Source organism: Mercenaria mercenaria, chromosome 7, assembly GCF_021730395.1.
Source record: "Mercenaria mercenaria strain notata chromosome 7, MADL_Memer_1, whole genome shotgun sequence".
Lineage (NCBI taxonomy): Eukaryota > Metazoa > Mollusca > Bivalvia > Venerida > Veneridae > Mercenaria > Mercenaria mercenaria.
In genome coordinates, this window is record NC_069367.1 from 60,534,454 (window position 1) to 60,561,748 (window position 27,295).

A 27,295-nucleotide genomic window follows, 5' to 3' on the forward strand; every position below is an offset into this window, starting at 1 on the left:
GAATCATACAATTTTTGCTAAGATTGTATAAATTTGTTAAATGAATTTTATATATTGCTGAACCTTGACTTTAGCTTTCTCATGATTGTGTCAAAGGGATTATCACACCTATTACATGCCTGTTTCTCATCGATTTGAGCCCTTGTGTTTTAGTAAATTTAATGCTTATGTAGCATGTTCTTCCATCAGAATCTTGTGTCGTTTACATTTTAAAATGCCTTGGAAAATATTAGTCCTGAAACCACTGTAAAAATGAGTAAATACCTGTTTTAATATTTTGCATCAAAAATTGCTTATTTCAAAAGGAAATTACATAGTGGGTAATATTGTGAGCCCAAATTTCAAATTAAAAGCATCTTGAGCATATTTCGACTGTTGAAACGAGTGAACAAGAAGTCAGTCTTGATAGAAATTTGCTTTATGGAAATAGAATATGCAAACATTAACATTTAATGACCTTCCAAACAAAGGGCTTGAATCGATGAGAAAGTTTAAAAATGATGTGGAGTTTGACGTCCTTCAGTCTCGTGCAAAAAAAATACATACAAAAGATAATAAAATTGTAATTCTTATTACCCATTGTTAAATGCAAATATTTTTGTAACAAAAACAAAAATTATTTAATTGAACAGGTTTACAAAAATATGCACAACCCTAAAAGATATTTATAAGAGGCTTGAATCAAGGAAAAAGCAGCATAATTAACAATTATATGATACATAGTGTCGTCTGCCAGTTCTCTTGAACTTCAGAACCTGAGGTTTTGTTGCAGATTTTATTAAGCCAGACCAGTGTTATGGCCCAAGACTCGGTCAAAAATATCCTTAAAATGGCATAAAAGTTTGTGTTGGATATATCTTAAAACTTATGAAACAATTAAAAGGAATATTATTCAGCATGTGAAGTTGTGTACCTAGGATTTTGTAAGGGAATTCTGTTGGTCAGACAAGAGTTATGACCCATGATTAAGTCAAAAATGTGCATATAGGGCTTACAAGTTGGTGTAGCATGTGTTTTTAAAAGTATTTTACTAAGAGTCATAAAACATTAGAGGATTGTTATATAGCATATGAAGTTGTGCACCTGGTGTTCTGTTTGGGATTTTGCTCTGCCAGACCAGAGTTATGGTCCTTGACTAAGTGAAAAATATGCATCAAGTGATTTACAGTTTGTGCTGCATATTGCTCATAAAATGATTGAGCATTTGAATTTGTGCACAAGTTTTTTTTTTGTTTTCTTTTTCATTTCACTCTGCAAAACCAGCGATTATTATGGCCTCTGTGACTTAGTCAGAAATACCGTATGCATTAAAGGCATAAAAGTTTGTTTCGCAAGTATCTCAAAATGTTCTTGAACTATAGTCATAAAATATATCGTAAAAGGAGTGCTGTATAGCATGTGAAATGGTGCGCCTTTTTAGCTCACCTGAGCCAAAGGCTCATGGTGAGCTATTGTGACCGCTCAATGTCTGTCGTGCGTCCGTCAACATTTTCTAAAAAAATCTTCTTCTTGAAAACCACTGGGCAGAATTACAACAAACTTCACAGGAATGATCCTTGGGTGGCCCCCTTTCAAAATTATTCAAAGAATTGAATTCCATGCAGAACTCTGGTTGCCATGGCAACCGAAAGGAAAAACTTAAAAAATATTCTTCTCAAAAACCAGAAGCCCTAGAGCTTAGATATTTGGTATGAAGCATTGCCTAGTGGACCTCTAGTAATTTTGTTCAAATCATGACCCCGGGGTCAAAATTGACCCCGCCCCAGGGGTCACTTGATTTTACATAGGAAAATCTTAAAAAATCTTCTTCTCAAAAACCAGAAGCCCTAGAGCTTAGATATTTGACATGTAGCATTGCCTAGTGGACCTCTACTAAAATTGTTCAAATCATGACCCCGCCCCGGGGGTCACTTGATTTTACATAGGAAAATCTTCAAAATTTTTCTAAAAATAAACCAGAAGGCCTAGGGCTTAGATATTTCACATGTAACATTGCCTAGTGGACCTCTACAAAATTTGTTCAAATCATGACCCTGCCCCAGGGATCACTTGATTTTACATAGGAAAATCTTAAAAAATCTTCTAAAAATAAACCAGAAGGCCTAGAGCTTAGATATTTCACGTGTAGCATTGCCCTGTGGACCTCTACAAAATTTGTTCAAATCATGACCCCCGGGGTCAAAATTGACCCCGCCCGAGGGGTCACTTGATTTTACATAGGGAAATCTTCAAAATTTTTATAAAAATAAACCAGAAGGCCTAGATCTTAGATATTTGACATGTAGCATTGCCTAATGGACCTCTACAAAATTTGTTCAAATTATGACCCCCATGGTCAAAATTGACCCCGCCCGATGGGTCACTTGATTTTACATAGGAAAATCTTCAAAAATTTTCTAAAAATAAACCAGAAGGCCTGAGAGCTTAGATATTTGACATGTAGCATTGACTAGTGGACCTCTGCAAAATTTGTTCAAATCATGACCCCCGGGTCAAAATTGACTTCGCCCCAGGGGTCACTTGATTTTACATAGGAAAATTTTCAAAAAAAATTTAAAAAATAAACCAGAAGGCGTAGATCTTAGATATTTGACGTGTAGCATTGCCTAGTAGACTTCTACAAAATTTGTTCAAATCATGACCCCCGGGGTCAAATTGACCCCGCCCCATGGGGTTACTTGATTGTACATAGAAAAGTCTTCAAAATTTTCTAAAAATAAACCAGAAGGCCTAGAGCTTAGGTATTTGACATGTAGCATTGCCTAGTGGACCTCTACAAAATTTGTTCAAATCTTGACTCCCAAGGGTCAAATTGACCCAGCCCCAGGGGTTACTTGATTGTACATAGGGAAATCTTCATAAATTTGCTAAAAATAAACCAGAAGGCTAATAGATCTTAGATATTTGATATGTAACATTGCCTAGTAGACTTCTACAAACTTTGTTCAAATCATGACCCCCGGGGTAAAATTGGCCCCGCCACAGGGGTTACTTGATTGTACATCGAAAAATTTTCAATTTTTTTTCTAAAAATCATCAGTTTGACATTTGAAACATGTAGCTCATATTACTCAGGTGAGCGATCCAGGGTCATCATGACCCTCTTGTTTTCTGTGTGAGATTTCCCTCGGCCAGACCAGAGTTATGATCATTGAATGAATGAAAAATACACAAAAGTTGCTTAACAGTTTGTGTTGCGTTATCTTTAAAAAAATATTTCACCTAGAGTAATGAAACCTTGAACAGTGCATGACGGGAAGTGGGAGCACCAGTGTCCTATGAACACCAATTTATTTATTTTTTCTGTTTGGAAGGCACTTGTAAACGGCCCCTTCTATAGGAAGAAAAACCCTAGTTAGCCCTTCGAGAGATGGAACCTTATATTTTGACAGGCTGGGCTTAGCATCTACCATTCTGGGTGTATAGCTTGTTTCTGTGGCAGCTAATCTAGAATAATGGCCCTTTCTTAATTTCACAAAATAGGCCAAAGTAAATACATTTGGTGTGTTCAACTCCTCATGATACACTTTTTGAAGGAATGGATGCAGTTGCTCAGATGCACAACCTTATCTGAATACAGTCTGCTTTAAACTTTTAGTCGAACATCCTTCATCTGAAGATTGTCTGTATTAAAACTTTGCTATTAAGAAGACGGTGCTGTATGTGGGGGCATTTGTGTTCTTTGAATACAATTCTAGTTTTATCAAATAATGCCCATCGGATCCTAAACTTGAAGTTTCAGATTAAATGTTTGCATGTGTAAAGCTGGTTTCGCAAACCATACTAGGCCAAATGCTTTTAAACTTCACACATGACTTTGGCATCTTGAGATGACCTTACGGAACAAGTTATTGAATTAAGCTTTTCTTTGTCAAAACTATGCTCCTTTTGAACTTAGAAATTCACATTCAAGTTTTGCATGTAAGCAGATTTCTAGAACACAGCTAGGCAAATGATTTCAAACTACACGATGACTTGGCATCCTAAGGCGACCTCACAAAGCAAGTTACATAACACATACTCTAGCTTGTACTATGTCAGAATTATGCATGCCCAGTTTTAAAGCATGCAGTACTGCATGTAAGCATTATATGTTTAAATTCAGGTTCTCCACACATCACATGGCAAGTTTCATAACTCTTGCTAACATTTTGGCAAAATTTTGTCCCATTTTCAACTAAGAAACTTTTGTTAAAGCTTTTGTAAATTAGCATTAAGGGGAAGGGCTTCAAATAGCCAATTACACTGTTATTACATTGCTCTTTTTTTATAAATGCTCCAATGACTTTACAGATCTGTTTATCTTTCAGGAATTTCATCTGTTTATTTCATTGTAAGTTTGTAACTATGTACTGTTCTAAGCTTGTGTTGTTTTCAGGTTGCCAGAAACAAAAATGACAGTACCTTTAGACAGAATTCCAGATTCCATGGGCTATTTGGTGCTGACAGAAGATGGGGCTGTTATAAATGTATGTAGACTGCATGTAGCTGTAATCTAACCTTAGCACAACGTGTTCAGTGTGAGGTATTGTGATCACCCTGTGTATGTTGTCATCAATGATTTGATTGTTAACACTGTAAAGGTCACAAGTTTTGCCCGATCTTAATGAGACTTGTTTTATGAATGTTACCCTCAGTAAACTTTTTGAACTATTTTCTTGGGTCAAAAACTAGATCGCTCGGTCAGTTAATAGGAAAACTTTATTTACCCTCTAAAGGCTCATCTTCATGAAACTTTGTCATAAATTTTATCTAGAGCTATGAAATCTAGGTCTAATTGCAGCCAGATTTTTTTTAGGTCAAAGACTAGGTCAGTAGGTCAGATCATAGGAAAACATTGTTTACATTCTAAAGGCCACATTCCCTACTTGGTCATCATGGGTTGTGGTCAAAACTAGGTCATTAGGTTAAATCACAGAAAAGCTTTGTAAACACATTTTCTATATGATCTTCATAAATCTTTGTCAGAATGTTTGTCTCTATGAAATCTAAGTCAGTTTTGAAATTGGATTTTCTTAGCCGAAACTTTGCCCGATTAAAAGAATGTTTGCTTCTACACTAGATATTCATGTCTGTATTTCCCAAGAAAACTTCAACAGGATTCTTCCCTGACTGACTTTAAAAACATAAAACTTTTTGTGTTGAAAAAGGAATTCTATACTCATTGCTTTCATCCACAGTTAAAGTTCAAGTTATTGAGGTATATTTATTGAAATACAGGCCTGATCAACCAATCCAAAGTTCTAGTCATATGTGAGTGACTTACGACTAAGCAGTCCTGTATAGGACAGGTTAGTCATATATACTGATACATGTTAGATACACTGAAACATTAACTCAATTAACTTTTTACGGCACTCACATCTTGTGTTCACTTGATATCTTTAACTACACCAAAGAAATATTTTCTTAAATTGTAAAGTACAATTCAGATACAATGTAGATGATGTATGTAAATGTTATTTTCATTATATCATTTCATATGCTAAGAAATGTAAAAAAAGATTCTTTTAATATGTTGCCTTTTATTCAGATAGTAATGTACAACATTGTTCATTTTCATACAGTGTTAATATTTTCACTTTTTTCAATCTACACAAAATTAATTTTTTGTAAAAATTGCAATGAACATTACAAAAATAGATAATTAATTTTATAACAGGTTGTTTTAGATAAATAAATGCAGTAATGAGATAATAAATTTGAATCATAAATCGATGTGTGTTAACAGTTGCCTGACCCTATCCATAAATAAAGTTCTTACCGTAGTTGGTTAAGTTTGATGAAACCACTACCCTGTTCAATATGTCCACAAATTAATGTTTGGCAGTTGAAATTTTGGTAAACTTGTTTGTAATATCATTCAGAATGGCCAGCTATCATCCGGTGAAATTTTTCATGCAAAGAATCTTGGTATTTGATAGATGAAATGAGCCGCACCATGAGAAAACCAACATTGTGCGATTGCGACCAGCATGGATCCAGACCAGCCTGCGCATCCGCTCAGTCAGGATTCATGCTGTTTGCTAAAGGTTTCTCTCATTGCAATAGGCTTTGAAAGCGAGCAGCATGGATCCTGACCAGACTGCGCGGACCGACTTACAATGTACCTAAGGTGAAATGGACCAATCAGACCTAGTCTGCTATTATTTACTTGGCTGCATTCTACGCTTCCAAAGGATCTTCTTACAAATTTTATAACCTGTCCTGTCACATACGACTAGAGTTTTTGGCTAGTTGTACCAGCCTATATTACTCGCCACTGCCATATCTGTTATACTTATTTACTCTTAACATGAAGCAAAACATGCAAAAGGAGTTTGTTATACATAAACATATAAAATGTTTTATCCTACCCTCATATAAGATATAGCACAATATCGGCCTGCCTAATAAACTTTGCTTTATCTAGTCAGTGTCAAGATATCACTTTTGCGGGAACTTTTGAAATCACTTATTTTATCAAAATTTTGCATTTAAATCATCACCATTGTATTGGAAATGTCTCAGTTTAGAAAATGAGTGGTCAAATCAAAGGTTTTTATCCTGAAACAAAAAAGTTATTGCTATTTTTCATTTTTACAGCACTTCAGCCGGAAATTTTGAAAACAATTTTTTTCCGAATTTTTCATTGAAACTGTTATCATTGTATTGGAAATGTTCTAACTAAGAAAATAAGTGGTAAAATCAAAAGTTTTTATCCAGAAACAAAAAAGTTATTGCATTTTTTCAATTTTCCACAAACTGAATTACACTAGCAAACGTCATATTATATGACGTCAAGTCTGCACGCTGTTGCTCTTTCCAACGACTTTTTCCCAATTTTCTGAACAGGTAGGATAAATATAATATTAGATTACTGTCTGAAAAAAATTAAATTTATTAGGCTCGTCTACGAAAAAATATAAGGCTCGGCAGAGCCTCGCCTAATATATTTTCTTTGACTCGCCTAATAAATTTAAATTTATCAGACAGTAACCTAAGATTCTCTATATTCATGATTGAATTACAAGAGAGTTGAGTTATTTCAGGCTAATTCTCCAATGAAATATATCAATCTAATTTACAGATATTTAATATATAACATAAGATTTAATCTTACAAAAAGAATGATAGGGAAATATATTTTTGAAAATACTCAGGGGGCCTCCGTGGCCGAGTGGTTAAGGTCGCTGACTTCAAATCACTTGCTCCTCATCGATGTGGGTTCGAGCCTCACTCGAGGCGTCGAATTCTTCATGTGAGGAAGCCATCCAGCTGGCTTACGGAAGGTCGGTGGTTCTACCCAGGTGCCCGCTCGTGATGAAATAATGCACGGAGGGGCACCTGGGGTCTTCCTCCACCATTAAAAGCTGGAATGTCGCCATATGACCTTTCATGTGTCAGTGCGATGTTAAATCCAACAAAAAAAAAAAAAAAAAAAATGAAAATACTCAGTTTTGCCATTATAAATTGTTTGATGTTTTTTAGCTGATAAGTAGAAATTTTAAACAATTTAGCCTGCTGGCGGTAAGTGATTCTGCCTTTGCGACCAGTGCAGACCAAGATCAATCTGCACATCCATGCAGTCTGATCATGGTCTGTACTGTTCGCTATTCAGCCAGTAAATTTTCAGTAAACACCCCTTAGAATAATAAGTGGTACAGCCCGAATTCAATGATGAAGATGTCCATCTTAGAAATATAGCAGGGTAAAGGTTAATAGTTGCTAAGAATTGATTGTGAAGTTTTATGTTTTTGTTGCAGTCTGTTTATTTTGAAGTATTGTGTTTGTGTTACAGTCTGTTTATTGTGAAGTTTTGTATTTGTGTTACAGTCTGGTGGTGATCTAGAGAACAATGAAGATCTGGCAAATAAATTCCTCAACATTATTCACACTGCTTCAAGAATTCCCCTCTCTGCTAGCAAAAAAGACAAATTCAGAAAAATATCTGGTAAGGTATTTTAACTATTTTTAGCTCAACTATACGAAGTACGGAGAGCTATTCTACTCCACCCAGCGACGGCGTCCGCACTTTGGTTAAAGTTTTTATGCACTTTCACTTTATCTCTGTAATTACTTGATAGATTCAGACTTAAACTTGTTATTCAACATCATCGCTCACATCATATTACACAAGGGCCATAACTCTTGTACCAATATTTTATGAATTATCCCCCCTTTTTACTTAGAATTTCAGGCACTTTCTCTCTGTCTCAGTTATTACTAAATGGATTTGATTCAAACTTAAATAGTTATTCATCCTTATCAGCCACATCATATGACTCAAGGTCCATAACTCTGGTACCAGTATTTCATGAATTATGCCACCCTTTTACTTAGAATTTCAGGTTAAAATTTTGATGTACTTTCACTCTATCTCTGTTATTACTAAATGAATTTGATTCAAACTTAAAATAGTTATTCAACATCATCACTCACATCATATGACACAAGGGCCATAACTCTTGCACTAATATTTCATGAATTATCCCCCTTTTTACTTAGAATTTCAGATTTTAGCTTTGATGCACTTTCATTCCATCTCAGTTATTACTGAATGGATTTGATTCAAACTTAAAATAGTTGTTCACCTTATCAACCACATCACATGACACAAGGTCCATAACTCTGGTACCAATATTTCATGAATTATGCCCCCTTTTATTTAGACTTTCAGGTTTATTTTGATGCATTTTCACTATAACTCAGTTATTATTAAATGGATTTGATTCAAACTTGAAGTTGTTATTCCACATCATCACCCACATCATTTGACACAGGGTGCAAAAGTCTCTCATGCACAAGTATTTCATGAATTATCCCCCTTTTTGCTTAGAATTATACTTACTTAATGTTCTTTATCTCTCTTATTACTTAATACTTTTGACACAGACTCAAGCTATTGTCCAATATCTTCATTCTTATTGGAGTCATTAAACACTAGGGTTAGCTCCAGCTTCCTCAAATGTGTGCAGTTTCACTATCCAGCATCGAAATAGTCGAGCGCGCTGTCTCCTGTGACAGCTCTTGTTAGTTTACCTGAACATGAAGTGCTCAAGGTTAAGATTGTGATCAACCTTAATCCGTTGTCTGTTTTTAGTCTAAACAGGTTGAGCATAAACTTATTGGTAAACATCATTTGTTGTTTTTGTTTTTTTTTTAGAAATCTTCAAGAAATATAGAATGTTTATGGCCGCAAGATCATGGCATAGAATGTTTATGCTGCAAGTTTTAAAAACTATTTTAAAGTTTAAATTACAAATTATGATGATTAAAAAATCATATGTGTGTACTGCAATAAGTTGGACATCACTGAATTCCATGATTATACCTTGATTGAAGACATTTAAATCTGACAAAAACATGAGCATATATGCCTGACCTGAGGCAATATTGTAAACAAAAAAATGTTGTGCATTAGTACCTGAAATTCAACAGAACAAAAGAGAAGATAATGTAATTTTTTGAATCCAGGCTTGGTTTACGTTTTGAATTATGTACAATATGTCATGAACAAAATCTGTTAGAAATACGGTAGTTGATAACTGTTGCTCGACCTTAATTTCAAGACATGGTTTGAATTCAAGAAAAATAGTCCTTGAAGCTTGAATAGTCTTTGAAATTGAATATTGTTTCTCATGTTCTATATGAAACCATGACTTCTGTATCACTAGATTTAATCCGCTTGAATTAGTCAAAATTGCCATATTTCACATTGTTACATGTAATACTTTTGCTCTCCCATTTGTTGAGCAATTTTTAGCTTCTCGGATTTTTGAAAAAAATGTAAGAGGTATTGTCGTCACTTGATTGTCTGCATCGGCATTGCATGGTTAAAATTTTTGTTTGGATCCACCTTTTCTCAAAAACCATAAGAACTATTGCTTTGAAACTTTCACATTTGTTTGTCATCATTAGGTGACATAGTAGGCCAAGAACTATAACTCTGATACGCATTTTGTCAAAATTATGACCCTTTATGTACTTAGAAAATTTGAGTTTCTTGGTTAAAATTTTTGTTTAGGTCCACCTTTTCTCAAAAACTATAAGAGCTACAGCTTTGAAACTTTGCACACTTATTTATCGTCATTAGATTACTCTGTATGCCAAGAATCATACCTCTGATATGCATTTTGTCAAAATTATGGCCCTTTTTGTACTGTACTTAGAAAATTTTAGTTTCTTGGTTAAAATTTTTGTTTAGGTCCCCCTTTTTTTAAAAAACTATAAGAACTACAACTTTGAAAATTTGCACACTTGTTTATCATCATTAGTCGACTATATAGGCCAAGAGTCATAATAAGGAGCACAATAATTATTGCTTTAACAAACTTACTGGTAAACTTTATATGATTTTACAAGTAAGGTATTCAAGTGAGTAATTAGGGGTCACCAGGGCTCTCTTGGTTTATATTGCATTACAAGCATTTTAGATATTTGTCACTGATTTTTAAAATACATTGTTATACAAAGTTTGAAACTAAAATATTTACCCATCAAAGTCCATAAATAATGACGATTTCTGGCTTTGACTTAAACGTTACATATTTACATTAGTTACTTTGGATATTTTAATTTTTCAGCATGCATAAGTTATTTACTAATGTTTTTCTTCAGTTGTATGTGACAGTTTTATGTTGTTATTACAGTTATCGGGACAAGATATTATACAGTACGAGGAAATATTTCCACGATCCAGTAACACATATGTGACTGGACAGTTAACTTGAGGCATGCCAATGGAGTATAACAATCTAGTTAATTATTAAAAAATGACAGTTTAACAGAAACAACTGTGATTTTGATCATTTTGGTTTTTAGACTCAAAGAAGTACACTGTTGATTAGAGCAAGTATTTGTTGATATCTCAGATTTGTTTATGGTGTGTGCTTTGTTCTGGTGTCATTACTTGTTATGTTTTTAGTCCCCTACTGGTTGAAAACCAGTTTCGGGGACTATAGGAATGCACTTTTCCGTCCGTCCGTCCGTCCGCAATTTCGTGTCCGGTCCATAACTCTGTCATCCATGAAGGGATTTTAATATTACTTGGCACAAATGTTCCCCATGATGAGACGACGTGTCATGCGCAAAACCTGGACCCCTAGCTCAAAGGTCAAGGTCACAATTGGAGGTCAAAGGTCAACAGGGCTTTTTTCCTGTCCGGTCCACAACTCTCCCATCCTTGAAGGGATTTTAGTATTACTTGGCACAAATGTTCCCCATGATGAGATGATGTGTCATGCGCAAATCCCGGACCCCTAGCTCAAAGGTCAAGGTCACAATTGGAGGTCAAAGGTCAACAGGGCTTTTTTCCTGTCCGGTCCATAACTCTCCCATCCATGAAGAGATTTTAATATTACTTGGCACAAATGTTCCCCATGAGGAGACGACATGTCGTGCGCAAAACCTGGACCCCTAGCTTAAAGGTCAAGGTCACAATTGGAGGTCAAAGGTCAACAAGGCTTTTTTCCTGTCCGGTCCATAACTCTCCCATCTATGAAGGGATTTTAGTATTACTTGGCACAAATATACCTCATAATAAGATGATGTGTCATGCACAACTTTCAGACCCCTAGCTCAAAGGTCAAGGTCACACTTAGCAGTCAAATGTTAACATAGCATGAACAGGGTCTGTTTCGTGTCCGGTCCATAACTCTGACATTCATTAAGGGATTTTAATATCACTTAGCACAAGTGTTCCCCATGATGAGACGATGTGTCATGCGTAAATCCAGGACCCCTAGCTCAAAGGTCAAGGTCACAATTGGGGGTCAAAGGTCAACAGAGTTTTTTTCCTGTCCCGTCCATAACTCTGCCATCCATGAAGGGATTTTAATATTACTTGGCACAAATGTTTCCCATGATGAGACGACTTGTCGTGCTCAACACCCAGTACCCTAGCTTAAAGGTCAAGGTCACACTTTGAGATCAAAGGTCAAGAGGATTTTTTTCCTGTCCGGTCTATAACTTTGTCATGCAAAGCAGGATTTAGATATCAGTTGGCACAATTATTCCCCTGGATGAGACAACATGTCATGCGCAAGAACCAGGTCCCTAGGTCTAAGGTCAAGGTCATATTTAGAGGTCAAAGGTCAAATTCAAGAATGATTTTGTACGGAACATTTCTTCTTCATGCATGGAAGGATTTTGATGTAACTTGGACGAAATGTTCACCACCATGAGGCACCCTTGTTTTTAGAATTACGTCCCTTTGTTATTACTATAAATAGATTTTATTGTAACTTTTTTATTACTGGCGGTAGAGAAAAATCGAGACCACTTTTCTGTGGTACAGCATGCATGTTACATCCAATTTTTAGGTGTATTTTGACCTATCTCTACCTGGTAAAGAGTTTCTTGTGGACTTGTATTATATAGATTTTTTTTTTTTTTTTTTTTTTTTTTTTTTTTTTTTTTTTTTAAAGATTAATTCCCCTTTGTTGTTACTATAAATAACTTACATGATAACATTTTTATAATCAGCCAAAAAAATTCAATATGAAAACAACTGTGGGTTTTTATATATGCACATTTTAATCCAAGTGTGTTGTTATAACATATTGTATATGTAGTACAATATTGTTTATACATCATTGACAGATATCAGTTCATTATGTTATACTGCAGTAGAGAAAATTAGGTGCCTTCCAGTAGGGGACTTTGTATTGCATGGCAATACTTCATTCACTTGTTAACTAAGGTTTTATTTCATTAAAGTTGATAACTAGTGTTAGTAAAGGAACAAAAAATATATTGAAAGTAAATTCGATGGTAGGAAGTTTCATAATTTTAAAAAGTTTAAAATCAATTGTTTTCCATTACAGTTTTCCTGACCAAACCACCTTGTTAAATGTATTAACTTTATGCCATTCATACTGGTATATTACCACTGACTGAGAGTTAATATTATGATCAACAACAAAGAACTTTTTGGTTAAAGTTTTTGATAAAGTCAAATATCTCTGTTACTATCAAAGCTTTCGACTTGAAACTTAAAATAGTTGTTTACTACCAAAGTCTACACCAGAAAAAACAATCCCCATAACTCTGATTTAACTTAGAATTGTTTGGTCAAAGTTTTATAAAGTGTTTACTTGCAAAGCTCTAATTCAGAGTCAAGCACCGATAAAAGTCGAGCGTGCTGTCTTATGGACAGCTCTTGTTCTATTTAGACTTTGTACACTAGCATGCTTTCACCCTATGTTACCTTTGTCTGGTTAATTATGGGACCAGTGCCACTATATGTAGAAATTGTACTGCTTAAGGAGACTTATACAGCCTATTTAAATTGTACCCCTTCTTATGAAATTTATAAGTGGAAATAGATCCACATGGAATAAATACATTGTAAAATTGTGAGGGCCTGCAAGATAGTTTTTACTTTCAATATATTTTTGTTATACATGTATGTTGCATATAATAATATTTTTGTAAGAAATTAGTAATGGTCACAAGGCATTGGATATAAAATTTCTGTTATTAAAATGGGGTCACTTTAGTTTTATAATCATTTTACACAGATGGTAAAACAGAATGTTCTGAGTTACAGTTGTTTATGGCTACAAACATTTATCTTTAAAAGTTACCTTCAGTGTCCTAAGGTGTTATGTGTAACTTAGTTTTTAATTTCATGCAAGTTTTTACATTTGTCATTAATATTTTAAGGTTCGTTTATGTACAAGGCCATTCTACCTGGGTTCCCGTTCATGATGGAATAATGCACGGAGGGGCACCTTGGGTCTTCCTCCACCATAAAAGCTAGAAAGTCACCATATTACTACAACTGTGTTGGCGAGACGTTAAACCCAACAAAATAAATAAATAATCAGTTTCTTCAAGTGGGTCTAAAAAACTGATTTACCTCCAGTGTCATTAACAGTTGAAAACTGTGTCTAACTGTGTGCATTAAGTAAACTGCCATGATATTTCACTGACATAACTTGATTACTGAGGCATGGCAGATAAATGTCGTTAATTATGAAGCTGGGCATTATTTATAATAATTATTATTCAGGTTATACTGCGAATGTCTGGATGTTAATTGGATATCGCTCTTGCATGAAAATATTCCACTTTGGTGGCAAGGCTTGAATCAACAAAAATTGGAACAAAATTATTTCAAGATAGCGGACTTCTGTTATCACCAAGTCGATACTGTGTATTATGTCAAGGTTGCCAGCCAGTTTTGATTCTGGCAATAATTCAACAGATCAAGCTTTGCATAAATGTTCTTATGATTACCATAATGCACTTCTTTTAAAAAATTGTTTTACGTAGGTTCAAGTTTATTATTTGCGCAGAAAATTCATGATTTTGATGACTTGTCAGTATAGACAAGTCCATGATATATTGATACAGAGGTGATCTTTTGATTTATAAATGAAGTATGCCTGCCGAGATATCATTTAAAAAAGTTTGGTCAGTGACACTCTTACCATACAGATATTTATGTTTCTCAATGCATTTCATAATATTTTATTTCAATGTAAAAATTACAGGTTTAAAATCATGTATATTTTTCACCTTGATGCCAAAAAGGTGTATAACTACAGCACTGAGGCGGCAAAATATGTTGTACGCCATATTGTAAAGAAGAAAATATTTTCCCTTATGTTACCCTGATGTTACAGCATATTTGATTTTTTTTTTTTTTTTTTTTTTTTTGCTTGAAAATTTAAGGACTTCATTATTTAATAGCTGCAACAAGGTCACCTGTTTGATAAACATTTTCTGTGTTACTGTGTATTCTTTAACAAAGTTTAAAATGATGATAAGGTATATATACATTCAAAATTTGAATTACAAGGTATAAAATACAATATAGGAATGATAAGATATGAATGTTCAAAATTGAAATATGAAATATTGTTTTTTAATGATTGTTGAAATGTACATAATGATGTTATTTAATAAAATATTTGGTGAAAAAGTGTGATTCTTGCTGTCTGTTCTATGTAATGTCTGCAAAATCGCTGCATTTGTCGCTGATCATTTTCTAAACATTTATCCAAATACGAGATCCATTTTCTCAAGAATAATACAACCTGGAGCCAGTTGTTCGAAACTTAAACAGTTGATTAAGCTAACAGTCGATTAACTTTTCGAGTAATATTTTGACACTTTAGAAAACTTAGAGAAACAAATGTATGGCTGACGGATTATGAACACTAAAACATCTTTACAGTAAAATTAAAATATCATACTAGTGTTTCCCACCAAGACTAGTACTTTGAATCAAAATTTAACAGGCGATTAGTTTAACAGTCTGTTAAAGTTTCGAACAACTGGGCCCAGATTGATAAATATTACATGAATGTCTTTTCATATTAAAAAAAGTTGAACAAAATAATGAAATTTGAGGCTCTGCTGAGCATTCAACAAGTTATGTCAGTTCAGTGTTACATTGTTTTCATCACTCGAAAGCTTTTCCTATTGAAGTATCGAAAAATCTTCTTTCTTTACACTGGTGTAATACCAGAACTATGTAATGGCTTTATTTCACTGATATAAGGTCAAACATGTTATAAACTTAAGTATGTGTACTGTACGTTTCATTTGCACAACCTTAGATCTACCAGTTGGACTCGTGACCATTAGGTAGGTTCAGTCCTGGCCGCAGTTTCAACATTTCTGGTTTTGGCATGGATTAAAGCAGATCAACACTGCCTTGGCTTTCAATTCCTGGTGAATGATTATTCAAAGCCATTGAATATATTATTAACCCATTCCTTGTCCATCATAGGGAGCTGGGTGTGTTGTATGTTTATGATGTCCTTCCATATTGAGCTTTAACTTCATAAAGTTCAACCTCTGTAGAGCGAACACTGGGAACACTGTACTTGTACAGGGGCTGTTGCTAAGGAGAGCAAATGTAACTAAAAGTTTTTCCCATTGCGGAACAAATACGCCTTTGTACAGAGACCTGGGGACTACTTGCTTCTTTGAGGTGTTAGCAAAGGTTACTACATTTTCTTTAGATTACTACATGTTGATGTATTTTTCTAGCACTGTCTACTCCTTGTACTGTAACATACTGGTGCAATAGTCTGTAGGACTACTTTCTCACAATGTTCACAAATTAGATTTAATATTCTGAACTTTTTAATAGTCCCCTACTAAAGTAAAACAAGATGGTCATGATGACCCTAAATTTCCCTATATAAGTCGGTGTTAAACTTGGGACCCCCGGGATAGGGCCTCTTTTCACCCCAGGGTAATAATTTGAACAATTTTGGTAGAGGACCACAAGGCAATGCAACACACCAAATATCAAAAGCCTAGGCCATGCAGTTTCAGACGAAGATTTTTTAAGTTTTTCCCTATATAAGTCTATGTAAAACTTGGGACCCCCTATGTGGGGCCTCTTTTCACCCCTGGGGCACAATTTGAACAATCTTCAAAGAGGACCACAAGGCAATGCTACATACAAAATATCAAAGGCCTAGGTATTCTAGTTTCAGACAAGAAGATTTTTAAAGTTTTTTCCTATACAAGTCTATGTAAAACTTGAGGTCCCCGAGGCCTGACCTCTTTTCACCCTAGGGTAATAATTTTAACATTTTTGGTCACAAAAGTTCACCATGAGCCTTTGGCTCAGGTAAGCTAAAAAGGCATAATTTTGTAATATGCAAAAAAAGTTATGGAATCTATGCAGTGCATGCAAGACCATCACAGCGGACAAATATATTGTATATGAAGTCTCAATCTGTTCCCAGCCCACAGGCAAAAACTTAAACAAAAATTGCAGTCAAAAAGGGGCATAATTTTGTTGACTTCTAAAATAGAGTTGTGGAACCTGATCCATGCACTTCCGATCATCACAGTGGACAATTGCGTGAAGTTTCCATCCATTTCCATTAGTGGGTCCTGGGATACTAGCTTACATATAAGACATAAATCAAAAATTGTGTAGTCAAAAAAGGGGCATAAGTTTGTAAAACAGCAAAATATAGTAAAGGAACCTGTGCGCACTGAAAGTCATTTCATCACAGTGAACAAGTGTGTGAAGTTTCAATCTATGTACAAAAACTTAACCAAATTGGGATGCCGAAGCCAAAAAATGGAAGAGTGCAATAGCGCTACCTATTCTTCAAATAGTTGAGCTAAAAAATCAGTTACATGTCACACTCTTGTGTTGTCATGGCAAATTTGTTAGTCCAAAACAAGAAAAGTTGTTAATTTTGAATTACACAAACTATTAAAGTTATACTGAAACAAAACATACGTAAATAAGACTTGATAACTTTTTTTATTATGTATAAAAATAATTTATCACAACTCACTTTACATATACTACAAAAGAAATAAATCAACTTGAATCAAAAGTATATATGCATAAAGCCATTAAAAACTAAAGTTTCATGCACCATCAAGGAAACTTGTATTTTACAACTTGTGAATGCTGACCGTCTATAAGTATTGTATTGACCAGATGTACCATTTACAATGGAGATGAATTGTTGTGCTGCCTGAGGGTTTTCCTTGGCGCACATTTTTGTACACTTTAGCACACCATATCAAAAAAATTCTGGCACATCACTGATGATGCAAATGAACTTGCAACCAAATCTTTGGCAATGTAAATTTTCAATGGTCTTATTATTTACGATGGGGTGGGAGATTTCGATCGTGTACAACAACTACAAAGCATCAATAGGTAAAGTAAAGATTATTCAGAACTTGCAGTTTTACTGGCATTATCAAACTATAAATACATACTTTTATATGTAACCTTATGAAAACATTCTGACAAAAAAATCGTCAACATTTTAATTTTCAAAGGAAATGTTTAAAATGGCAGGAACTGACAGATAAAAATCACCCAAAAGGGTAATGTCTACATAATGTGCTCCTGTGATATAACTGAGATAAAACCACTCCCACTTTGCCCTTCCCCTCCAATGATTTTGTCTATTGTCTCCCTGGAATTTACAGGGGAGGCTGTTTTTTTTTTTCACCTTGAAATGTTGATGGAAGGGGTTTTGTTACAAAATCAGCAGAAGGGGTTTTATATGGGAAGGATTCTATCAGGCTGCCATTGTTAATACTGTATGTGTATATGTAAACAGTATTTCCCTTTCAAAAACACAACAGAAGTCAAAGGTTAACTCTTTAGAGGTTTCTGGTCAATTTTCTGATATGTTATTCTCAAATGTTCTGTCATGGGAGTTTTGTCTGTTTCCATTTCAACAAGTTGCTGTAGTGTATCACCTTCTCGACGGAATGTTCTTTTGATCTGCAACAGAAACCAAAGTAGCTGAATCAAAACTTTGTGTCATAAAATGAACATATTCTAAATACGTTGTACAATAAGATTTTCTCTTGTACTGAACACATAAAACACAGAATTAATGGGAAAAGGGATAGTTCTAACATTGTATACTCACCCTTACCATCCTATTATATATAGTAACAAAACTATCTAATATTCTAATATACTTGTCTCTGTTAAAACACGCTTATGTCACGGTATTGAACTTAAAATATATTAAAACGGGGAGAAAATGTGCAGCCAGACCGGGACTCGAACCCGGGGCCTCGGAATACCGTTCCGATGCTCTACCGACTGAGCTACCCGGCCGCCTACACACATTCTCCCCGTTTTAATATATTTTAAGTTCAATACCGTGACATATTTCCCCACCATTTTGAAATTCGTCCTCGAATTTCAGCGGGTACTTTTATATAAGCAATTACAGGTGTCGGAGACTAACCAGTGTAATGCCGTCACGGCCCCACGTTGGGCGCCAAATGTCACAGGGTGAGAAAAATGTGCAGCCAGACCGGGACTCGAACCCGGGGCCTCGGAATACTGTTCCGATGCTCTACCGACTGAGCTACCCGGCCGCCTACACACATTCTCCCCGTTTTAATATATTTTAAGTTCAATACCGTGACACTTACGCTAACATGACATCACGTTAATGGGTGGTGACATCAATGTTTTTGTTGGGACCAAGTAAGAGCGCTGCTTTATTTTATCTTCTGGTTTAGATAAAGGGCATATTAGAATTAAAATAATATATAGCAAAACCTTGTTTAACTTATTCAAAACACTCAAAATAGGTTACACATCGCCAGGATTAAATACAAGGGCAAAATTTTTCTGCAAACATTTAACCTCTTTTTCATGTATTAAAGTTAAAACACAATTTTCTATACATTATTTCTTAAATCAAATATACTTTTTGTAATTGTAAGTTTAAGTTACAGATGCTGATCATAGACTTTGTCAAACGATGCTAAATACCATGATGTTTCAAAACAATATGCCTCCAACAGTTGCATAGATATTTGCAAACTGAAAACTTTACCCAACCTAGCTTACATCAAGATACAAAATAACATGAATAAGGCATAAATTTGTTTAAAAGTACATGTGTAAGAGTTATGAAACTTGCTCTTTGACTGTAAATGTCCTGAGATGTTTCACAAAAGTGCCTAAAGTGGCTGCATAGAACTGACTTTAGCTACTTAACTTAGCTGGTGTGATATGGGTGCCAACCTCAGTGGAAGTGTAAGAGCAACAGGCTAAGCTCTATTTTTAGTTGACCTATTAAAAAAAATGCAATAACAAAATCTTAAAGACTTACCACTTTGGTAGCTGGATCCTTTCCAAATGAGAGTCTACCCAATGTGTGTGAAGTTGTGGTCATTTCTTGGCCATTAACTTCTCCTTCCTCCAACTCACAAACTCCTGAAAACATTAATTACCACACATTTTGAAAAAAAATAAAATTAATCCATAATTATTATGTATAATTTTGTCAAATGTTCACTCAGGAAATCAACCATGCCTGAAAATCCAGTAAATAGTTTAGGGCATTTATCACAACTTTGGTCTGTGATAAATAAAATGCTATATATGAGGTCAAACAACCAACATTCTGCAAAACAGTTGGATTATCTCCCACACAAAAGACAATTTCTACAGCCAAGTGGTATTTATTGATGAGAAAATGCAAGTTTACATTCAATGCAAAACATGAAATTTAATTAAAAAGTTGATGCATATGAGGGTTGAAGGTTAAAAACTGTTTAAAAAAAATCTCTTTTTTTCATTTTAGGGTTTATCACTGTTTGTTTTTTTAGTTTGGATTCTACCTATTTTACATCTATTTGAGAAAAAGTTAATACAAAATTTATAAAATAAACTCGATGATGGCTGTTGTCTGGACTTCTGGCAAGTCCTCATGCTTTAAAGTAAGAGACTATGGGACAGGTTCAGACAACAGTAAAATCACTTCCTGACAAAGAATCAAACTCTATAATTTTAAGGCTAGAAGTCTAACCTCGCATCACTAACAAGGCTGGTGTTTGTAGATTATATAGGCTATATTCCACTTACCTAAATTCTGAGCAATAATTAAGGCAACTTTATTAGTACTTGGCTGCACCCTTACAAAGCCAAGTTCCCTGTGTAAAGGTTTCTTTGTCTCAAGGTGCCATGAATAACAGCTGAAACAAAAAATATTTATATACAATAGATAACTTAATACGCGTTTATAATTATCCTTCATATAGTATAAAACTGTATACTAGTTTTATTGAACCTTTAATTATGATCAGCAGAAAAAGTATTTTACAACAAAAATGTTAGGCAAAAATAGATATGAGCACCGATGTACAAAAACCAACATTAATGCTGTGAGACTAGAAAGGATGCAGATCATTGCACATCTATACTGTTCATTTATCCCCACATCCATACTGTTCATTTATCCCCACATCCATACTGTTCATTTATCCCCACATCCATACTGTTCATTTATCCCCACATCTAGACTGTTCATTTATCCCCACATCCATACTGTTCATTTATCCCCACATCCATACTGTTCATTTATCCCCACATCTAGACTGTTCATTTATCCCCACATCCATACTGTTCATTTATCCCCACATCTAGACTGTTCATTTATCCCCATATACATACTGTTCATTTATTCCCACATCCATACTGTTCATTTATCCCCACACCCATACTGTTCATTTATCCCCACATCTAGACTGTTCATTTATCCCCTTATACATACTGTTCATTTATCCCCACATCTAGACTGTTCATTTATCCCCATATACATACTGTTCATTTATCCCCACATCCAGACTGTTCATTTATCCCCACATCCATACTGTTCATTTATTCCCACATCCATACTGTTCATTTATCCCTACATCTAGACTGTTCATTTATCCCCATATACATACTGTTCATTTATCCCCACATCCATACTGTTCATTTATCCCCACATCCATACCCGGCTGTACATATTCCAGAGTAACTGTGGAAAAATTACGGACAAATGCAAAACTTTCACGGAAAGTAGGTACTTTCAAAGTAGGTACTTTCCATGGAATAGTCCAGAAAAGTCACCTGTTATATAACATGTCCAGAGTGATTGCAAATGTTTTCCACGGATATCTCTGGAAATTACTCTGGACATCTATTAAAATGTTCATGGAATATTCACCGACACTGCGGAAATGTAGCACTTCGAAAAAATTCTGGTCATTTAACTCTGGAAAAAAACTCTGTCATTTTCTAAGGGATTTTAAACACATCAGAAAACAATTAGCATCAGACTGGGAATACCATGTGATCAAGCTCAGCCAATTAGATGAACTGATCTTACAGAGGAAATTTCAAAATGTGTAACTGGAAGTCTGATGTTAACAAGTTGTGTAAAAATTAGTGAAACTTTATTATGTGAGGTAATTTAGTTCAAAGTTTAATAGTGAGGATTCTAAAATTGCTCAAGTAAGTTTGTTTACATAATTGACCAATGAAACAATACATACATTTGTAATTATGCTAATTAACACATGCATGTATATTTGTACACCAGTCATTATATACAATGTAGCATAAAACAATGAATGCTAAAGTATAACCAAAGGCTTCACAAAGATTTTATAATTAATATGCATATATGAAAACAGATACCTTTAGGTACTTTCTTTGAATGATTTCATCATTATTTAAGTGTAACTAATCTTTGTTCGAAACTATGTATATCCTTAAAAAATATTCTAATCAGTCACTTTTAACTGGCAAAGATTCATTTTCCTTGTTCATATATATCGTATAGTGTTTGAAACTGCAAAAGTGATCACATGCAATAAAATCATATTGCTTGTACTGAAGTGTTATGGCTCACTATACATGTACTGCAAAAAAGTCTATAAATCACATTTATTGCTATTGAATAATACTGTCAGCAGAACTTCCTGGACGACTGCGGAATAACTCCGGAAAATTGTTCACGGACGTCCGTGGAATCACTATGGAAAATTGTCTATGGAAAGTTCTCCGGAAATCCCTGGACATTTTTCCGCAGTATTCCATATCAAGCTCCGGAAAGTTTGTCCGATTACTCCAGAGTCCGGACTTCCATGGAAATTCAAAGCCATTCCATGGAAACTTCTGGAATTTTGACAGCCGGGTACTGTTCATTTATCCCCACATCCATACTGTTCATTTATCCCCACATCTAGACTGTTCATTTATCCCCATAAACATACTGTTCATTTATCCCCACATCTTGACTGTTCATTTATCCCCACATCCATACTGTTCATTTATCCCCACATCTAGACTGTTCATTTATCCCCATATACATACTGGTAGTTTATCTATTTCAGCACTTGTATGCAGCTGACAAACTAACAGTATTGATCCAGATCTGACTACACAGATGTGCAGGCTGATCTGGATCCATACTGATCGCAAAGCATTAATGATGGGTTTTGCCAAGCAGTGTTCATATACAGTGCAACTTCTTTAGAGCAAATGCCAGTACGGAGACTAAAATTGTTGCTCTGAAAAGGTTAACTTACTGGACGAAATTATCAAAATGGCTAGAAAACACCTGCCTTCAAAGAGATGTGTTTGCTCTTTGGAGATACATATATAAAGGTTATACTATAATATGAGCCATGCCATGACAAAACCAACATAGTGGGTTTGCGACCAGCATGGATCCAGACCAGCCTGCGCATCCGCGCAGTCTGGTCAGGATCCATGCTGTTCGCTACAGTTTCTCTACTTGCAATAGACTTTGAAAGCGAACAGCATGGATCCTGACCAGACTGCGCAGATGCGCAGGCTGGTCTGGATCCATGCTGGTCGCAAAGCCATTATGTTGGTTTTCTAATGGTGCGGCTCATATGCTTTTAACATTAATCACTCAGCCATGGCGTTTCCCTTGGAATATGTCTTGAGGGTAACAGTAATTTTACAGTGAACATTTGTTCTGAGTTATCTGTACAAGAGTTGTTAGCGGTGACAGCATGCTTGACTATCTCAATGCTTTATAGTAAAATAAGCAGGGCATAACTGAGGAAAATAGAGATTTATACCTCCAGTAATGTAGGACAACAGTTAAGTTTGAGTCAAATGCAATTAGCATTGACATAGTTAAGAGTGAAAGTGTATCAAAACATTAACCAGAATTTTCAACTAAAAGGGACAAAGTTTATGGAATATTTCTACCAGAGTAATTCACCTTGTGTCATATGATGTAAGTGATTTAACAGATAGGTTTGAGTCATGACCAAGATAGAGTGAAAGTGCACAAAACTTTTAACCTGAAATTGTAAGCAAAAAGGGGACATAATTCATGAAATACTGATGCCAGAATTATGGACCTTGTTTCATATAATGTGTGCGAAGCTATGGAACTACTATTTTAAGATTAGATCAAATTCATCGAGTTAAAACAGAGACTGAATAAAAGGGCACCAAAAGTTCAACTTGAAATTCTAAAATGGGGCATAACCATAAAATACTGATGCTAAAGTTTTGGACCTTGTGTAATATCATGTTGATAATGATATTACACTACCGTTTTAAGTCTGAAGCAAACCCATCAAGATAAAATGAAAGTACATGTACATCAAAACTTTTAACCAAGCCATGGATGTGGACCCCAATGCTAGGGCGTGTAGAATAGTTCCTATTATACTTCATATAACTGAGCTAAAGGCCCAGATCTCGGCAGTGGGCCAAGGGGTTTCTGTCTCCACTAGCACAGTTGGGGGCTAATGATTTTCACAGTATGGTTCCAATAAACAGGAGTAATTGTTTATTGGAAAGTCAGTCAACCTTATACCTGTATCAATATGAGAAGAGGAAAGTCAGTGCAACTATTTTATTATCAAACTTCCATTTCATAAATATTTGATAACTTTAAAATTTATTATATTTTGGCACTTTTTATAAAAAGAAAAATGTTTCGTTGTTCAAAAGTAATAATGAATTAAGAAACTTAACTAGGATTATATTGCAATTTTAACATGTTTCAGGAAGAACAGCATGTTTTTAATTCTTCAAGATCTGTCTGTTTTATTAACAATTTTTTAATTTTAGATATAAAAAAGACATGTCATCTTCATTCATATTCATCGTCATAATCTGTTGAACATTTGTTTGACATGTAAACTCAATTATTAAGAAAAATGTGAAATACACACACATCTAAATTTTTATTGTACTGCTTACTAAATATTGTACAGAAAGTTTGTCTAAGATGGAAAACCCTATGTGCATATGTTACTAGATATAGCATGAAAAGGGTACTTCTTTAGGCAACGGTTTACTGAAACTGAAAATGTAAGATCACTTTCACTGGAATGAAATTTTTTATTCTTATGATATTGGCAGAATTTGATATGCTTTGTCAAAACAACCAAATTACCAAGTTTTCACTATATCTGTTTATTATTATTATTATTATTATACATTCAGAAGGAAAATTCTTTCCTTCAACTTCATTCCACCTATCTTCATGGTCTAGTGGGGACCCCCTGCTATGCTAATTGCCCTCTAATTAATTACTATTACATAACTGCTGATAAGCCACAGATAAGGTTGGAGTTGTTTATTGGATTTGAGGGGAGGGGGTGGGGAGGGGGTACACTTATATAGTAGTGGATCTAAGCCTTTAAAAATGGCTCATGCATTACAGAGATATGGACTTGAAAGTCACAAGCGTAACAGATAGGATGACAGACAAATGGGTACTCTTTCTTAGCCACATTAGAGTATGAAATGAATATCTGTATTCTTTTAGCCACAGAAATAATCATTTGTAAATACTGACAGATTGACATTAAAGTGATTATGCAAGTTCAAAAATCCTTGACTAGACAAACTCACAAGGTAGTTAAAGCTGACTTTATGCCATTCTATAACTTACCTAAACTGCAAGTTTGGTTGGCCTACATGTGTAAACTCTATTTCCTCACCATACTTGAAATCTTTCAGTGTAGGGTAAGATCCCTGGCCATTCTCTGATTTCCATTTGCCTAACAACCAGGATACTCCCTTCAAGCTTTCATTCAGATGTGGACCTGAAAAATTAAAATTATTGTAAACAGGACCTCAAAATAGATCAATATTAGTTAAATAAAAGCCATATATCTGTATCTACGGGATTTCTTTCTCTCTGTTCTTGTTCTGGGGGCCTTCTCTCGCTCAGTCCCTCTGGTCAGATTGCTCTGTGTCTGTACTAGTAGGGGTCAAGAGGATGAATTTGGCACCCTGAGTGGCTTCCTTTGTGTAAAGTACCTTTGAACATGCTCATCATGAAAAGAGCATTATACAAATATATAAATCTGCCATTATCTGGTATGATATAATAGTAATATTGTATCTATGATTTGGAATAAGGTGAAAAAAAGATAATATAACTTAATACAATGATTTTGCCTGCTATATAAAATACAGTACTTTAAGACTCTTAATTTGCAGATGAAAGCATAATTTATAGAGAATTTAAACTTTAAATGACTCTTAAACTGCTTCAGTCTGATTTTGAAGATGCTGGTAAATGGGGACAGGATTTGTTGAAGCATTTCCAACCTGATAAATGTAACATCCTTAGTATTTCACAGAAAAAGAATCCCATTCACAGTGATTTTTTTTTTGCCCTTTTGGGAAAAGGTCTGGTACCGGATAAATTGGGGAAAATAGCGGGGTTTTTACTCAGATTGGGAATTTTTATAGTTAATTAATAACATCATTTAGAATGCTTCTTCCTTTAATCCCATGTAAATATCATCAAACAAACTGTTTGAATCAGGTTAAATCATAGTGAATGTCAATGTAACTAAGTTTTCCTTCTGCAATCATTAAAATGCAAACTTAATTTGGTCATTTGGGGAATTTTTGGATGATAATTGGGGAAAAAAGATTGCATTTTTCAATTGGTTAAAGGTCCTTTTAGGGGTACTTTATAAAGAAGGAAAAAAATCCCTGATTCAGTTTTATCATAAACTAAACAGAAAAAGTTCAGTCATCAAAGTATTTAGGTGTTACACTTCAAAACAACCTGAAATGGGAAAAGCACATAAACTCACTGACTAACAACTGAACAAAGCAAATCAGTCTCTTGGTTTCCTGCATTGAAATTTAAAAATTAACTCATGGAAGCTCAAAATATTTACCTGAACTCGACATTGTGCAAGTAGAAACAATCAGATCAAATGGCACATATTTATAAAAGGGAATTAACTTTGCATGTACTTAAATTTCTTCAGGGAAGGGAGGTAACTTTGCAATTAAGGTATACTACACAGAAATTTCACACAGATACTGTACATAGTATGGTGGCATATTTCATAAGAAGGTAAGTTAACCCGTTACATTTCATGAAAATTAAAATAATTTTCGCGAAAAAATAATAATGTTTTGTTAAAAGTATAAAAAAAAATCTAGAAAACATAGAGGATATTTGTTTGTTTTTCGTGAATATGGAATCTATATCTCACTGAGAAGTGACAAAATTTCAAATATTTTCACGAGCGCGTAGCGCGAGTGAAAATGTGAAAATTTTCTCACTTCAAGGTGAGATATATTCCATATTCACGAAAAACAAACAAATTTTCTTTTTATTTTATGCTCAATTACGTTGAGAAATGCATTTTGCAACTGTTTTAAGCTCAGCGCGGGAAACAGACATGACGTCAGACGTGATGTGACGTTATAAAGACGCATGCAACATAAAGTTCCATTTTGTTTTATATTTTGCAGCATAACGGTATGAAATTCTCTTTAAGTAAAATAATTTGAATCGAGAAATATACTAAAAGAACAAAGTGCGACTATAATTTTTATTTTGTTTTAAGCAAATAATTTAAAATTCATACACAATGTATGAGGGGGCGGAGCTCATATCTCTCACAGTGTGAAAATATAAATTTCATATTTTCACAGTGTGAGCGATGAGATATGAAAATATTTAACCGATAGAATACAGTATTTCATTAGTTAGCATAAAATAAATAGAGGATATTTGTTTGTTTTGAGTGA

General features: G+C 34.6%; 1 protein-coding gene and 1 non-coding gene across 2 annotated transcripts; both read right to left on the reverse strand.

Moving 5' to 3' along the window:
• Positions 1-17,249: 17,249 nt before the first annotated feature.
• Positions 17,250-26,443, reverse strand: LOC128558302 (peroxynitrite isomerase THAP4-like). Its single transcript, XM_053547225.1, has 5 exons — positions 26,431-26,443; positions 25,182-25,335; positions 20,330-20,439; positions 19,575-19,678; positions 17,250-18,217 (listed from the first exon to the last, which is right to left on the reverse strand). Exons 1-5 carry the CDS (start codon positions 26,441-26,443, stop codon positions 18,086-18,088), a joined length of 513 nt encoding a protein of 170 aa, XP_053403200.1. The 3' UTR covers positions 17,250-18,085.
• On the reverse strand, positions 18,757-18,828 carry Trnat-agu (transfer RNA threonine (anticodon AGU)). The gene has a single exon. It is a non-coding gene; the product is annotated as a tRNA-Thr (tRNA).
• Positions 26,444-27,295: the final 852 nt, after the last annotated feature.

Excerpts from the sequence above, each read along its gene's own strand:
- LOC128558302 (XM_053547225.1), bottom strand. Across the intron at positions 19,679-20,329 it reads AATTATTGCTCAGAATTTAG|GAGTTTGTGAGTTGGAGGAA; the intron begins GTAAGTGGAATA and ends TAATGTTTTCAG. Across the intron at positions 18,218-19,574 it reads AGGATCCAGCTACCAAAGTG|ATCAAAAGAACATTCCGTCG; the intron begins GTAAGTCTTTAA and ends TTTCTGTTGCAG.